The following is a 17,948-nucleotide window of genomic DNA, read 5'->3' as shown; positions in this document are numbered from 1 at the left end:
GGATAGTGGAGGTACCACTTGACAAGATGAGAAAGGCTAAAGGAAGAACAGATAATAGGATTTGGGAAACCGATACAGAGTTTACTTTTGGACACGTTAAGCTTGAAAATCTGTGAAATTCAAATGTGTTTGATATGGTTCTGTATACCGGTCCTTTGTCAGTTATGATCATTATGAATGTCTTCTATTTATAGTTTATTAAATATAGCCATATTGACAAGTAAGGTAGCCTTGAATCTGTCTCTAAGATTGATGGCCGTCTATAATATCTTGACACCTAAAAGGTAGGAAAAAAATGGATAGTTTTAAAATAGCTCAAGCTTATATTTCTTTTGTTTGTTTTCATTATGTTTAAGGTTGAATTGTATGAAATTGCTATTTTTAAGGTCAAAAATGTCTAATATTGGTAACTTCATATGGTTCCATTTAATATTTAAAGACCATATAATGGTCCTTTATTTTTGAAGATGTTTTTGCTAGATGTATGCTGTAACATCAGTTTTTATGCATTCATATGTACTCCTAGTCCTTTAATCATCATTAAACACAAAGGCCTATACTTTTTAAAAGATAACACATTTAAAATATGACAAAATGAAGATAAATTTTTAATCCAAAGTATTTAACTGGATTAAAATAAAATTATATTCCATATGACATTACAAAATATATTTTACACATAACTGTTCTTATAAATGTTTTGTTCTGTACTAATGTACAATTTATACTCTTCATGTGCAAAGGAATTGAATAACAGAATCATCTAAACGTTTAAAGCTAAACCATATGATTTTCTTGTGTGTGTCTTTCTGGATTAGGGTCATATGCTATTTGTGTTTCATTTCTTCTGAAAGCATACCCTACTGACCAATTCCTAAAAGTATAAATTTTCTTCTATCTTGTACTTGTGGATTGGTTGGGTGCAAGAAGGTAACTTACATTTTTGCATCCTCATAAATCCCTCTGACTTGGATATCTGCCTCCCATTTGGATTTCATTTAGCCATATTTTACCTAATGAGGTTTTAGCATCTTAAAAGAAACAATTTTGATTTGTAGATTTTGTCATAAAAAATTGTGGATTTTATATTAGTGTTCTTTCTCCAGCTGATGCCTCCAGTGTAAGTAGCAAATCAGTGATAGAACTAAGGGCAGCTGGTGGGTGAGAGAGAGAGAGAGAGAGAGAGAGAGAGAGAGAGAGAGAGAGAGAGAGAGAGAGAGTGTGTGTGTGTGTGTGTGTGTGTGTGTGTGTGTAATATATGTGACACAGCCGGAGTTAATGACATAGGTATGTGCTGGTTTAAAGTAAAAAATGCTAGACTTTATTATTCATAAAGAAACTTTCTTAGTAGATATGCTTACCATTGTAATCACAGAAAGACTTATGTAAAGTAAAACAAAATAATCTTGAAGTTTTGATTTTAAAATTGGACATTTGAAAAACCCTGAAATTCATTCAATTTTCATTTTACTTTTTTCCTAAAATCAGTTATAAGTTTAAAATATATATTATAGGAGAACTCATTTTATAACTTCGTAGCAACAGGTTAGCTGAAGAAAAATCTGTCAGGTTTGGCAATGGTTCAGAAAATATGTGAACCTGTCACTGTAAGCAGTCTCAAAGGGCGAAATGCTTTACAGGAGCTAATTAACCTTAGAAAATAATTACACAAATATGCAAATGTTGTTTAGATAATTCCATGTGTTATCAGCTCAGGTATTCCATCATAAATGCAGACCTTGCAATGCCTAGGTAGTAGAATCTGGCATAGTTGATAAGGCTTTGGTTACTGTATCACTTCTGTTTGGCATTTAACAATTAATGATGCCAAGAGTACATCAGGAAATTCAGCCTGTACTCTGAATACTACTGAGCTCCACGGTGTAAATATTCTATGCATTCTGCCACTAGCAAGTTCTAATTAATCGATTTACTTTTGTCTTCATGCACTTTGTATATTTGCATATTTTAAAATCAGCCAGCTTGAAGTTACTCAATACAAAATGCACTCTGATGTGAAATTCATGGAGAAACCTGTAAAGTAGATTGAGTATGTTTGCATTTCTGTAATTGAGGCATATTATAAAGTCTTTCCTCTTGAAATCTGTTTAGTTTCAAAAGACACTGCTGGTAGTATACACTCTGTGGATTCTGGTTTATAAATATATAATGATTGTGGACACAGTGTGGGCTGTGGGTTAGAATGACACAGATGCGCCTTGGAACAGCACCATCTCATTTATAAAATGGGGTTTTAGTAATGTAATATGTCAGAAATATATATTAAAAACTACTCTAAGTTAATTAATTCCTGTGCTACCATTATTGGGCTTAACTGTTGCAGGAAGCAGCAAATTTTTGGCAGAATTTGTTGCATCTTACAATGATGAGGATCTGGCTTTTCTAAACATTTGAATAGGAAAAAGCCATACATTTGTGAAAGCCTTGGGAAATAGTCACATAAGAAAGCCAGGTTTTTTATAGCTAAGGTTTAACTCCTTTATCACCTGTTTTTAAAAATAATACTTTGAGTTAAACTATTCCTTAATTATAGTCCTTCAAATACGGAATTCATGTAGCATCATTAACTTTCTTTTGACGATTCAGGATCACGATTGTTCCTGTCAGTTATCGTGCTTTAGATGCAGCACTGCCCTTAAGTTGCTCAGTGACAATGCTAGTAGTCCCAGACTCCTTGCGCTATATGTGCTCTTCCAGTTTCTGTGGGTTTTCTGTTTTTTCAGCTATCACTTTTTACTCTTACACCTGTTTGAAACAACCCCTTTGATTTGCTACTTGTAAACATGCAGTGGGTTCGGCACAGATGTTAGAATTTGTTAGATATGAAGATGTAAAGATCCCACTCAGATGCTGATTCCCTCTTAGAAGCCAGCAGTAGTTATTCAGTAGGATTTCTGATTTTTTCGTTGTTGTTTTCTTATTTTATTATAAAGAGCATTCACTTTGTACTAATTTTGGAAAGTTCAGAAAGATCTAAAGGAACTAAAAATAGAAAATATTCATAATCCCACCATCCATAAGCAGCTGCTTTTAATATTTTTATTTGATTCTTCCTAGTCTTTTTCAAGCCTTTTTTCATAGTGAAAATTATACCACCTATAAAATTAGATGAACTGCATGTATTACTTCATAAACTCACTGAATACTATAGCTACTTAGACAGATAAACTGTAATTTACTTAAATATTTAGTTTTGCATTATTGGACATTTAGGCGTTATCCAGTTATTTGCTTCTATAAATGAGACAGTGATAAACGTCTCTGAACGTCAGTCATTTGCCACTTTCCAGATTATTAGAAGCTAGATTCCTGAAATGGAGTTTGAATATTCCTTTGTCTTGGTTTTTGCAGTGCATCTCATGGTACTTTGTCAACAGTGTATAGTACTAGCATTGTTAGTCATTTATTAAATGCCTATAGCATGCCTTCTGTTTATAGCTTGAATCCAAAAGAGAATCTACCTTCAAATTGCTTATATTCTAGAAGGAAGAAGTGACATGGCAGATTAGATAAATAGCAGGATAGAGAAGAACCAATGAAATAGTACAGGATTCAATTTAAGCTACCATGGCTAATAGTAGAACTGACATGTAAACTTGATCCAACAATATTTTACAGTAGTTTTAGTAAGGATAATAGTCAGGATAATAATACATGTAAATAGATTAAATACTTTCCATATATTGCTTGTAAGATGCTGTGGGTCAAAGGTTAGCAAAACTCCTTCCCCTTCTGTATGAGAATCTGACCTGCAGTTAACTTTCTAGCTCTATGTCCCTGGAAGCCTGATAAGGTGGTGTCTTAAGTTAGGTTTCCCAGGTAACAGATTCTGAAGTTGCATGTAAGAAGTTTGTTGGGGGATTCTCTTGGGATCAGCACCTGTAGGAGAGCAAAACAATAGATTTTGGTCCAAGGAGTTGAACTTCAATATAGTCACAACAAAGGCCTCATCTAACTCCTTGGTGATCTCTGGATCTGGGTTGGCTTTTCAGAGATGTCCTGCCTTGAGGCAAGAGATAGGTCCTTTATAGATCCACATCATCTCAACCAGACATTGGATGTAAATTGCCTCAGAGGTGGGATTGTAACTTTAGTCAAGATAGCTTTATTTGGCTGCGGGCAATTCCTAGAGAGTACCTCAGTTAAAGCTATCCGCTGCCAAGTGTGCCACTTGCACGCTCAGGAAATGAGTGCCTCTAACTAAAGGAGGCTCTGGAAAACATACCATGGCATCCACTCTAAGTGATTGGTTGCTGGGCAACACTGCCTATGGTAGAAAATGACCCCTGGTTGGTAAACTGCATCTGGATTAGAAGGAATTATAATGGACTATAAAAATCATAAGTTTGATCTTCCCTGAGGGTAGTAACTCTTGTAATTGGGCAAGTCCCTTGCAGACAAGGACCCTGGAAGCCATGCCTATGGAGTTGTTGCAAGAGGTATTGGCTTCTGTAGGTTATAAGACTTTTAAGGCAGGATAACTCCTGTATCTGCCCAAGGTGAGTCCGATTCCCTCACTCCTGAGCTAACACCCCATGGGCCAAAGAGAGTAACTCCCACAAGGTTCTGTGTTGTGTCTGCTACAGGAACTGCTGTGAGGCTTCCATTAGAAAGAATGCCTGCTGCTGCCCTGATGGCAAACTGTGATTCCTACCCTGGATCTTTTTGGGTCAATGTGTGTCAAGTGTGGCCTAGAATAATCTTGTATAATGGTTTAGTTGTGCCTATGGATAACCCCCTAAGTAGGTGTTAAAGACATTTTTTTTCAATTGAGTCTGGCTTTTTAGAACATTAGGTTTTAAAATCTAAAACTAAAGAATAATTTGATGACCTTACAGTCAGGCTGAAAATATTTAAGTACTTGGGGCACATGGATACTTGAGATTTCTTTTTCCTGCTGCTCATAGACCATTTTAACAGATATCGCCATAGACTGTGGAAGAAAAGACTCAGCTATAATACTAATCTCTGAAAACACTAGTCTTTATATGTGAACAGGGGAAAGAACTGTTAGTTCTTAGCTCTCCTTTAGTCATAGATGGGACATTTGGGCCTGGTTGGCAGTTTCCCTTATATATCAAAGTTTTGCTGATTTTTCCTCTGAAATTACTTATTCCATCCCTTGCTTTCCATTCACTCTGCCATCACCCGAAGTAGTGGGAGAGTCTGTTACTGCTGAACTGCTCCCTTGGAAGTGTTCTCACCTTTAGGTTTTGCTTAGTCTGAGCTGCATTACCCATGAGATCCCAGACTGGATTTCATGATAGCAGTTTTGTCTAGGATTTTCAGCTATTCATGTGTAATCCAGATTTTCCCTGGAGCATGAATAAGATCCCTGGAAATAGTAAGAAGGAAGGCTGGAAAGATGGGTTTAGAGATGTTGGCTAAAGAGTTCCAGTTATTTATTTTGTAGGCAGTGGCAACCATTTCAGTAAATGACCTTTCAGGCAGGAGAGTGAGTTGATCAGAGCCAGGCTTCAGCAAGATTAAGGTGGCAACAAAGTAAAGGGAGAGACTAAAAGAAATGAGACTAGTTAAGAATCCATTGTAGGAGGACTCAAAATGAGGTGGGAATGAGAGGGATGGGACAGATAGGCTCTCAACAGTATAAAGGAAGAATTAGTGACTGTGAGAAGAAAGCAGGCAGGACTTCGCTGAGGTCAGGTAGTGTGAATTTATAACAGACCCATTGGACTTGGTGTCAGGACAGTCCATCAGGAATAGAGAAAGTAATACTCCTCACACACTAATGCCTCTCCTCTCTTTATGTATTAACACCCTTATGAAATTGCAAACACATTGAAGGCCAGGATCATGGCTTAACTCGTATCATCCTTACATTTCCACTTCCAGCGCAGAGTGTAGGGGGACAGAGTAATCTAATCTCCTATGTGTTTTTATTCTGTCCATATATAGAAGAATATTTAGGACCATCACAGATATTTCACATTGTTAGTTCTGCCAACTATCAGCAGATAGAAGCTTTGTTATCTCTATTCCTGTTTTGTTTTTACATTTCATTGTGAGATATAACTAGGGAGACCAGGTATCTGGGTTTTCTCTAGACAGTCCCAGTTTAAACCTGTTCTCCAAGCACAATTACTAACATTACCTTTCTTCACTCTCAAAGGTTTGTAGAATAAATTCTATGGTCCCTTTATATATATGTACAGAAAAGTGCTAAGTATGTATTAGTCAGTTTAACTATAGCTATAAAGAACACACTTGTGGGGCTTCCCTGGTGGCGCAGTGGTTGAGAGTCCGCCTGCCGATGCAGGGGACACGGGTTCGTGCCCCGGTCCGGGAAGATCCCACATGCTGCGGAGCGGCTGGGCCTGTGAGCCATGGCCGCTGAGCCTGGTGCGTCCAGAGCCTGTGCTCCGCAACGGGAGAGGCCACAGCAGTGAGAGGCCCGTGTACCGCAAAACAAACAAACAAAAAAAGAACACACTTGTGTAACTGCTACCCCAGTCAAGAAATGAAACATTGCCAGCCACTAGAAGTCTATTTCCCAATCACAACTCTATCTCTCTTCCTTAGAGTTAACCACTATCCTGCTTTTGATGATAACTATTTTCCTACTTTTTATACTAATAAAAGCTAAATTACTAAAGCCAAAAATGCCTACAAAGATTTCCTTCCAATTATGATTCTTCTATTTATTTTACATACTTTAGGTGTGGGTAATTTCGTATTTATGTTACTAATAGATATCTTTGAAAGTATATTTGTATTTTAGTATATGACTACAAGGTTGTAAGTAATCATTTCTGAAGAGACATGTTGTGTTTTTGTTATTTATTTATTACCCTGTGATTTAATGAAGAAGACACAGCTCTTGGCCTCAGGAATTTGATTAACAAGCAATTACAATACAAACTATTCAGTGCAATAATGGGAACATGTACAATATGTGGCTGTAGGACATTACCTAGCCTTGGGGATGAGAGGGAAAACTTTCACTAGAAGGTGATGTTTTATTTGAGTTCTGAAGACAAGTAGGAATTATGCAGGTAAAGGTGGTGGGTGAATTAAAGGCAGAACACTTGGGTCACTTTCCAAACAACAATAACAAAAACAGCCCAGAAATAAGAAAAGTATGGCACAGTTAGGTTACTATAAGTTGTTCCCTGCAGTTGGAACACAGAGAGTGTTCTGTGTGGTCTCTCATGGTTGGAGAAGTATATCTTTTGGGTCATTGTATTTTGCACATACATTTCGAGGCAGAAGCCAGATCATGTAAGGCCTTAGTGTCATTCTGAGTTTGAACTTGGTCCTGAGGGCAATAAAAACACTTCAAAGAGTTCTAAGCAGTGAGTGAGCAACATGGCAACATGACCATATTTGCATTTTTGAAAGGTTATTCTTACTACGGAATTAGAGAGAGCATTTAAATGGGCAATCCTAGAGGCAGGGAAACTTGGACTGTAGACTGTTGCAGTCATCCACTTGTGAAAGGATGGGCTTGAGCTAAGCCAGAGGAAATGAGAAGGGAGAGAAGTAGATGGCTTTAAGAGACAGTTGGGGACAGAATCAACAGGTTTTTAATGATTGATTTTATGTGGAGTTTGAGGGAGAGGGAAATAAAAGATGATGCTCAGATTTCAGCAGGAGGTGGGGAGCAAAGACAGTGACACAGGTTTGGAGAGGAAATTATTAGCAAGGTGTTGAATTGGTTGAGTTTGAAGTATCTGTGAGGCATTCAAAAGGAAATGACCTTGGGTCTGGAGCTCTGGAGAGAAATTCAGGGTGGAGATAGTCATTAGGGAACAACAGCTTTTAGGTGGTAAGTGAAGCCATTCATATGGACCCTAATATGATATTTAAAAATTTCTGAGATGGAAAATGTGAATAAATTGTGTTCATTGTCTAGTACCATGACATTCTTAGGGAATTAGTCTTTTGGTGTTAAAGCTTCCAAGAAATATTCACACAAAACATTTTCACGATCTGTTTTAGGTTTTATCAGTTTGGGTTTTTTTAGCTCTTTGGTTGGTTGTTTTTTCTTTTTCTTCCTTTTTCACATTATCCGAGTTTTAATCACAAAATGTGCCAACTATAGCAATAAACACAATAAAATGAAGTTGTTATAGAACTTTTGGAACTAAAGCAACATTCATACATTTATTAGGGATTAGCAAATTAGGAGAAGTATAAAAGGTCCCAGGTTTATATGTTTAGATTTCTTCCAGTTCTAGAAATAAAATATGTATGGAAAATTCTTTTAGGAAAAAGGTGTATTTTTAAAATAATATAAATTGAAAATATTTGTTGTTAATTTTCTGCTTATTTTCAGTTTACAGAGGTACTTACAATTTTATAAATCAAATAATTTAGCTGTATGTATACTATAAGTATTTTCAGGTATACATATAGAAATGTATCTGATTTTTCTTAGTGTTATACTGTTTTATCATAAGACCACTATAACTTTCTGCTATGCAATTCTAATGTACTTAGATATATTTTAATATCTCAGATATGCCCAGAATGAGCAATTTCCCCTCAAAAATGTACTTATTTAAAATACTTTCTTTCAGAATATTATAGTAGCACTTAAGTTTAGCAGTAATTTACTAATGGTTTAATACTAATTTATTCCCTAATTTGGATCTTCAATGTAGTTTTTTTGTATTGTTATTATTTGGAATGAGCTATAACCATCTTAGTTCTTGTGCTATGTAAGCAAGCATATAATTTAATTTTTGATTACTATGATAATAATTAGATACAGTATGATATATATTACATTTGTTTTACTTATAGGAAAATGGTTCTCCTGAAGAACATGCAGTCTATGTGTGGGACCATTTCATAGCCCAATCTGCAGCTGAGAATGTATTTTTTGTTGCTCATAGCTATGGAGGACTTGCTTTTGTTGAACTGGTAAGTGCATATTTAACTCTTGCTAATTTCCAAACTCCTTACGGATTTATCCCCTCCACTCCCTTTTTCGTGGTGTCATTACTTTAAATTATTTTATAAAGGATGAAAATTATGTATTTTGAATAAATAATTTTATGATGTTTAAAAAGAGTATATTTCTTTATTGTGGTAGAACTTTTCAGTGCTAACCAGAAAGCTTTTTGCCTGTTCCTTATTTATGTATTACCTTTTTTTTTAACATCTTTATTGGAGTATAATTGCTTTACAATGGTGTGTTAGTTTCTGCTGTATAACAAAGTGAATCAGGTATATATATACATATATCCCCATATCTACTCCCTCTTGCATCTCCCTCCCACCCTCCCTATCCCACCCCTCTAGGTGGTCACAAAGCACCGAGCTGATCTCCCTGTGCTTTGTGGCTGCTTCCCACTATACATATTACTTTTTAACTTCTACATTATAGCCCCACTTTCCATACATTTTATATTTGTGATTCTTGTTTTAATGGGTACATCGTTGAAGCATTATTATCTGTAAAGTGTTTAAAATTTCAGTAGACCCTTTAACTGACAAAACTGCTATCTCTTCAAGTTAGTACTTGATCAGAATCCATGTAATTAGTATTAAAACTATTAGAAAGCTCCCATTAATCTAAGTGGGACTCAATGCTTGGTCTTAAAAATCTTTGCATTTCAAAATAATCTGATTCCTAGGGTGAAGATTATGTGTACATAGTGGAAAAATTATCAAGATTTCTAAATTTGGTCAGTATTATATTCAGTATTGCAGTTAGCACACTTTGTGCAGGTATGAATGATTCATGATATATAATCAGTCCTAAAAATGTGCTCCATGTCCATTACCCCTTATGTCACAGGAAGGTACCAGTGCTCTAATAAAATGGTTAATTTGATAAAAGTGCATTTGATAATTTTAAATCCAAATGGCCTAAAGTGGACATTAAAAGCCGGCGCAGCATTGGTTGTCTAATTTTTATGTTTCTAAACTTTGCTGTGTATTTCTCTTCATCATGGAAATTAAATATATTTCCATGGTCTTTTCAACTTTCCCACACCTTATTGCTTACCCACATGATTTAGGTATAAAACTAGCGGTGACACCGGAGAACACTTTAGCTGACCTAAATTTACAAATACTGTGCTCTCTTAAGATCAGTAAATAAATCATTTATTTCTTAAATTGATTTCACTTTTTTTGAAATTATATTCAAGTACTTTTAACTGCTGAATTTATTTATTTTAATACATAATGGGTATCTTAAGATAGCTCTCTAACATACAAGTATGACGTCCTTTTTAAAATGTGAATGTTGCTTTTCAAATAGTTCTTTTAACCATACAGATATAGATGTATACAAACACACACGTATATAGCTGATATATATGTACCTTATGTTTTCTTTCTGTAAGCATTAAATTACATAAAACATGAAATTTCATGACTTACAGAATAGCTTAAAATATGTCTGAAGGCCTGTAAGACTTCAAATTTCAGATTTCTGTAAAACATAAATTTCCATATTTTTACCTTAAGACAGTTAACGAAAACCTTTTGTACATCAAATTTGGAATTTAAGTGAATTTTGGACAGTTTTAGAAATGAATTTAAGATGCCAGAGTAACAGATGACCAGTATGTCAGTCTTATTTTGCCTGTCCTTCTTGTCACACACTGGTGGATATTTCTGCACTTTTGTTCCACTTTAATATAAAGCACACAGATGTTTCAGAACAAGACTTGACTTCTGACCTTGAGGCTATTAGGGTCAGGGTCCTCAGGGCCTGTGAAATTATCACAAGCTGAGCTAAAGTTTTTCTCCATCACAGGAAGTAACCAGTAAGTAAGAAGTTAAAAAGGAGCTTTGTCAGAGAGACAAGATGGTCTCAGTAAGGGTCAGCTTCTGTAGTCTGCTATCTCTGCAGGAGGTGCATGCATGGGAGGAGGAATATAATATAACCACTGGCACATCACATATCTGACAGGCAACACCAGGACTGAGAAGTCTATTTAACGTAATATACCTTGTTTAGGTTTTAAAATATTAATGGCGATTATCTCAACTTCGTATATTTGCTACTTTTTGTCAAGTAACTTTGATAGGGGTATATAAAGAAGGTGTATAGATGGTGGAAGCTGAAGAAAAAGTAGTTTATGACCTATTGAAAAAAATTTCTCTAAATAAATAACATTGTACACTAAGTTTTACATAAATTTTTGACAATGCTTGATTAATATATTTAAGACCATTGTGTTTCTACTTAGTTTCAAGGATTTTTGAAAGATAGCATTGATAAACAACAAAAAAAATTGAAATATGTTTAAACCTTTTGTTTTTGCCTAAAGCTGAATAATATTCTTTCCTATTCTCCCCATTATTCTTAGAGGAAAACTCATGGTGTTTAAAATGTTGACAAATATTCTCTCAGGATTTCTCAACATATGTGTATTATATGAAATTGTTTTACATGGATTAAAATATTTAATATTAACTTTACAAGGAAGTGAGTTGTGGACATCTTAAATTACGGTTTAGTTTTTTATCTCAATAGTACATAATGCACATCAGACATGAAATCTTTTGGATTTCAGTAAAGTTTAACTTTTTAAAAATTATCATAAAATTTTCCTCCTGATTCAAGACTCTACACACACAAACACACACACACACAAACCCCTTATAGATGGAACAGCGCTAGTTTGTAGCATTATGTTTGAATGCATGGAGATTGTTCTTCTACCATCCTCATTCAAGTTCACATTCCTTTTTAGGTCATGAATTTTAAGAAAATTTATTTTAGATGTGAACTGTGTGACTAGTACATTTTCAATATTACGTGTAATTACTTGTAGTGCTTATTGTTTAAAAACAGGTACCAGTCAGGACCCATGCTAAAATGTATCTTGCCATTTATTAAGTTAAAATTACGTATAATTGGAGTTTAAAATTAAGGTACTACTAATAGAAATCTGAAAAATTACTTTTAAATTTAGAGCACAAAATAGTTGTGGAGCTTTTGTATTTTGCTAATTGTTGTTTTTGAAAACTGAGAACATAATTTATTATTATATCCTATTTTGAAGTGCTAAAATTTGCCTGAAGAATACAAGAGGTAGTTAAGAGATTTATTTTCAAAACCAGTGTTCAGTTATGGTAGTAAATATTGGAATTTGATCAGGCCTAACCTCATAAAACAGTATACAGTTGACTATAATAATGAGAAAAGTCATACTAAAAATATGCTTTTCACTGCTTTCATTCCCATTATATGGTAACAACTCACGTTTCTAATTCTCTAAACTTTCTGTAATCCTAGTAAAAATAGATGCTGTTAAGACAGCTCTGGTAACAATCCTAGCATTCAGTCATTAAAGCAAAAGGGAAGAACTATTTATTTTATGAATTGATAATGAATTTTAAAAGTAACATACCTACTCTATGCTATCTCTTCTGTGTATTTAAAAATAATGCCAATATATAATGCTACCATTATTAAAACATCATTTTCGAAGCTTTAAATTTCTAAGAAATTCTATTTTATATGTGGTAGATAGAATTAGTAGTCATAATCAACAGTCATTTACCAAATTCATTTAGAAAAACATCTACAACTAGTGCAGCTTGCTTTTGCCTTATATTAGTGGTTAAAAATTTAAACTCATTTGTTAGAAATTAGCTGTCAAAAAACAATGCAGTTTTTAAGCTTTTTCATAGTCTCTTTCACCGCCATTTTATGAAGTGATTCCATTGCTTCCATACTTGGTCATTTCAGAGTGCTTTGCTCTTGTCATTGTAGATGATGGTTAGTTTGACAAAATCAAGCAAGCTTAAAATTTTCTTTTATTTGCAAATGAGTTAGCTTCCTTGTCAATGCCCAGTTTCCAATCTTAACTCACCTTACCTTCCCTGTTTGCAGTGCTCTGTACATCAATTTGCATTCAGATTTCTTTCCTTAGTCAAAGTGAGATTGTTGAGATTTCTTTTAGAACACATTAGACAATTTTAGCAAATATATCATCTCAGCTGATATAAAATTAGTATTTTTCATATTACTTTTATTTTCTTTTCCATGTTATCAGTGGTATGTTCTCAGCCACCATCAAAAACATCTCTTAGAAATGTGTGAAAACTGCACCTTTTGAAAGTGTATCTCTACCCACTTTTGATTTTGGTTTCTCCATGCTTGTCAGCACTTGATTGGCACCTCACTTGCATGTGAATTAAGGAATGAAGGGAACTCTATTTTCCTGCCATTGTTCCATGCTGGGCTCTCTAGCCTCCAGGCAGCCTAAGCTGACCTTCAGTAGCTGATAGAGGACTATTTTTTGGACTTAGCTGTGTGAGGACACTCAACCTCAGTCTACTCTAAGTTGATCTTTTAAAATTGCCTAGAGCATGATTTGGGTTTACACTGAAAAGAAAATGGAATGGGACTAAAAGAATTAGTTTTTACCTTTAGTGACATGAGTTAACTATGACCTTAAAGAAACATCATTTACATTTTGTCTACAAAGAACAAAGCAAATTGGATAGTAGCATATCTACTTAATGTGATCAATGCTAAAAAATGGGCTGCTGGGAATGAAGAATTGAGGAGAGGTAGAATAAGGGCAGATAAACAAAGAAAAATTGATCCATTAGAGTATCAAAACAATTCAGGCCAAAAACACTTCTTACAAACCTACTTTAAAATGTAAGTAATTCAGTAAAAATAAGTCACCATTTGTAATATAACTTGAATTTCTGAGTTGGCTGCCTACATGATACAAATAGCATGTTAATGCATGGGATGGTTACAACTTGTATGGAATGCTATCTTAATTCTCTAGTTGTTTTTTTTTTTTTTTTTTTTCGCCGTTACGCAGGCCTCTCACTGCTGTGGCCTCTCCCGCTGCGGAGCACAGGCTCCGGACGCGCAGGCTCAGCGGCCATGGCTCACGGGCCCAGCCGCTCCGCGGCATGTGGGATCTTCCCGGACCGGGGCACGAACCCGTGTCCCATTCATCGGCAGGCAGACTCTCAACCACTGCGCCACCAGGGAAGCCCTCTAGTTGTTTTATATGAAAACAATATAGTTTCTCTACTTTGTATGCTCCTTAGAGAGAAACCAGAGATTATATTATTTTTGCCTCCTATATTCAATTTTAATTTTTTGCATATACTATAGATACTGTCTTTTGATTGATTGGCGATAACAGTAATTTTAGGAGTTAGTTGCAAGAGTCCAAGTAAGATCCAATAAAAGGCTTTACCAACGTAGAAGTGGTGGGAATGGTAAAGAAGAAGCACACATTAGACATTAGGAGACAAATTTTACATGGCTTAGTGACATTGGATCTGGAAAGCTGAACAAAGAGGAAGAGGGTGTAATATCTTTCCCTGTACACACCTACAGAAGCATGTCGAAGTGGATATGAAGGGTATCCAAGCACAACAGATAACAAGTAATGAACAATGATTATGCAGATATGTAGATATTGGGGAAAATGTTTGCATATACTGGATATTTAATAATTGTGGTCAATAGAATAAATGAGATATCAAATCAGAGTTTTTTAATATACATTTATTTATTTATTTATTGTTGGCTGCATTGGGTCTTCGTTGCTGCGCTCAGCTTTCTCTAGTTGCAGTGAGCGGGGACTACTTTGTTATGGTGTGTGGGCTTCTCATTGTGGTGGCTTCTTGTTGCATAGCACGGGCTCTAGGTGCACGGGCTTCAGTAGTTGTGGCATGTGGGCTCAGTAGTTGTGGCTCGTGGGCTCTAGAGCACAGCCTCAGTAGTTGTGGTGTACGGGCTTAGTTGCTTCACGGCATGTGGGATCTTCCCGGACCAGGGATCGAACCCGTGTCCCCTGCATTGGCAGGCGGATTCTTAACCACTGCGCCACCAGGGAAGTACTCAAATCAGAGTTTTAAAAGGAAAGAGTTACATATACAGATATGATTTTTAAGCTTCACAATTTACCTATGTATTGAGGTTTGATTTTTTTTTAACTTTTACTCAAATGATTTTTAATATGTATTAGGAAATCTCACTGTTTAAAAGAATGATTCAGTTTATTAGTTTTTATGTTAACTCCTCTCCTTTTGTCCCATATCTAACCAACCAATGTATTTTGTCAGGTTTTTTTTTCTCTGAAATATTGATCATGTCTTTTCCTCTCTGTGCCCACTGTTAATTTCATCATTTCACAACAGTATCACTGAACTCTTATACCCATTTTCTTACTGGCTCTCTTTTCTCTCCATTCCATCCTGTATACCACACCATGATCGGTACTATTTAAACCCCCTTTTTACTATGCCATTCCAGAATCATACTGGCTCCCTATTGTCTCTTGCATCATCTCTCCTCTATGTCACTTTAAGACTTTCTGTATAATCTGATTATCTCTTTCCAACTATATTTTTCCCAATAGAAACTTTCAGTTCTAGTCTAATTTCCTTACTGCCATTGTTCCATCTCACTGTACCTTTACCCCCAGCCTCCAAGCCCAGTGTAGTAGGAGAACATGAAACTTGGAAGAAGATGACCTGGGTTTGAATATTAGTTCTGATTTGTACAGATTATAAGTTCGGTCACATTCCTTATGTGTGTCCTCCTCTGTAAGTACCCACTTTATATAAGTAGAGTTTGAGGGTTAACTTATAAAATTCCTGGTTATTAGGAATTAAATCATTGTTTGTTGATCATGAGTCTAAATGCCCATAGTGTATGCTCATTCTCATTTTTGCTAATGCCGTTTCTCCCAAGTGAAAGAATTTTCCTTCTTACTAGATTTTTCATAAAGTTTTCTCAATTAACTCCTCCTTTTTTCTATAGTATTTATATGTTTCACAATTTAAAACTTTACTAATCAGTTTTGTTTTTAAATTATCTTTGATCTCTAAATCTTGCTCAAATCATCTGGAAAAAACTTGAGAATAAAGAGTCTAACATACCTTTTATTCCCCCCATCACACATTTGGGAACAATATATGTTACAACAACACGAGCATTCTTAAATTATCTGTACAGTTAATTGACTATTTTATAGAGTTTAAGCCTTAACAGTAACTCTTTTACTAATTAAACTTATTCATTCATCCTATCCTCCATTTGAATATAGGTTAATTTGGGAATTCTGCCTAATCAGTTCTTTCACATTAGATAGTATTACCCATTTTGTTCCTGGTATTAGTTTCTTATAATCTCCTCTCTGCTGGTGTACCCAACCCACAGCCTGACCAAGAAGGTTGCTTCTCTATGACTCATTTTTCAAAGTATAGTCTTCTCAATCAAAGAGGAAAGTTATTAAACTAAGTTATAATGCCTTCTCATAATACTATAAGGCAGTATATGAAATAAGTCTGGGACACTCTCCTCTTTATCCTCAGTCATGAGTTTAACATGACTTTTTATTTAATGATTAGCTTACTTTTGCTTGTTTCCATTTTTTAACTTTAAAAAAATTTTTGAGCTACAATCTCATATCTTTATGAGATATCATTGAGATTTATTGAGCTTTATTGAGATATAATTCACATACCAAAAAATCCATTTTTTAAAGTGTACAATTCAATGGTTTTAAGTATATTCACAGAATTGTTCAACCATCACTACTATCTAATCTTTAGAACATTTTTGTCACCCCAAAAGAAACTCCATACCCATTAGCCATCACCCCCATACTTAAAATTCCACCAGCAATATAAGAGGGTTCTAATTTCTCTATACTCACCAACACTTGTTATCGTCTATCTTTTTTACTTTTGCTATACTAGTTGAGGTGAAACAGTATCTTGTGGCTTTTATTTGCATTTCTCTATGACTAATGATTTTGAGCATCTTTTGATGTGCTGTTGGCCATTTGCATATTTTTTTGGAGAAATGTCAGTTAAAACCCTTTGTCCATTTTTAAATTATGTTATCATTTTACTGTTGAATCGTAAGAGTTCTTTATATATTCTGAATACTTTATTTCAATGAATATCAGATACATGATTTGCAAATATTTTCTCCCATTCTGTGGGTTATATTTTCACTTTCTTGATGATGTCCTTTGAAGTACGGAAGTGTTTTATTCCGATGAAGTCCAGTTTATATAGTTTTTGTCACTCGAGTTAATTTTTGTACATTGTATGAAGTAGAAGTCCAACATAGTTCTTTTAAATGTAGATATTCAGTTGTCTCAGCACCATTTGTCAGAAAGACTATTCTTTCCCATTCCATTTGTCTTAGCTCCCTTGACTATAAATATAAGGGTTGGTTTCTGGACTCTTAATTCTATTCCATTGATCTATATGCCTATCTTTATACAATACCACGCTTGTCTTGATTACTGTAGCTTTGTAGCAAGTTTTGAAGTCAAGAAGTGTGCATTCTCCAGCTTCCTTCTTCTTCTTAAAGACTGCTTTGGCTATTCTAGGTCCCTTGAATTTCCATTTATATTGTAGGATCAATTTGTCAATTTATGCAAAAATGGGAGCTGGGATTTTGATTGGAATTAAATCTGTAGATCAATTTGGGGAATATTGCCATCTTAATAATAAGTCTTCCAATCCGTGAACATGGGTTTTATTTCTATTTATTTATCTTCTTTCAAATTTTTTTTTGTTTTCAGTATACAAGTCTTACACTTACTTAGTTAAATTTATTCCTTAGTATTTTATTCTTTTTGATGCTCTTCTAAGTGAAATTATTTATTTTCAGATTGTTCATTGCTAGTGTATAGAAACACAGTTGAGGGACTTCCCTGGCAGTCCAGTGGGTAAGACTCTGCGCTTCCACTGCAGGGGGCACGGGTTCAATCCCTGGTCAGAGAACTAAGATCCCACATGCCACGCAGCCCCCCACCCAAAAATAAAAACACAATTGATTTTGGTATCTTGATCTTGTATCCTGCAATCTTATTGAATTCATTTATTAGTTTAATAGTTTTTGTGTGTGTATGTATGAATTCCTTAGGGTTTTCTATGTTCAAGATCATATAATCTGTGAATAAAAATAGTTTTACTTCTTCCTTTCAAATCTGGAT

At 35.0% G+C, this 17,948-nt stretch overlaps 1 protein-coding gene across 4 annotated transcripts in view; it reads left to right on the top strand.

Annotated features, from left to right (window-relative positions):
• ARB2A (ARB2 cotranscriptional regulator A) overlaps positions 1-17,948 on the top strand; it is a 420,212-nt gene that overhangs the window by 218,756 nt on the left and 183,508 nt on the right. For all 4 annotated transcript variants that reach the window (XM_067731229.1, XM_067731228.1, XM_067731226.1 and 1 more), the window contains one exon: positions 8,788-8,907. In XM_067731229.1, the coding sequence (XP_067587330.1) occupies positions 8,788-8,907 (120 nt within the window). The remainder of the gene's footprint in view (positions 1-8,787; positions 8,908-17,948) is intronic.

Source organism: Pseudorca crassidens, chromosome 3 (genome assembly GCF_039906515.1).
Source record: "Pseudorca crassidens isolate mPseCra1 chromosome 3, mPseCra1.hap1, whole genome shotgun sequence".
NCBI classification, from domain to species: domain Eukaryota; kingdom Metazoa; phylum Chordata; class Mammalia; order Artiodactyla; family Delphinidae; genus Pseudorca; species Pseudorca crassidens.
The sequence above is the reverse complement of the archived record's forward strand: the minus strand, read 5'-3'. Positions and strand labels throughout refer to the sequence as shown.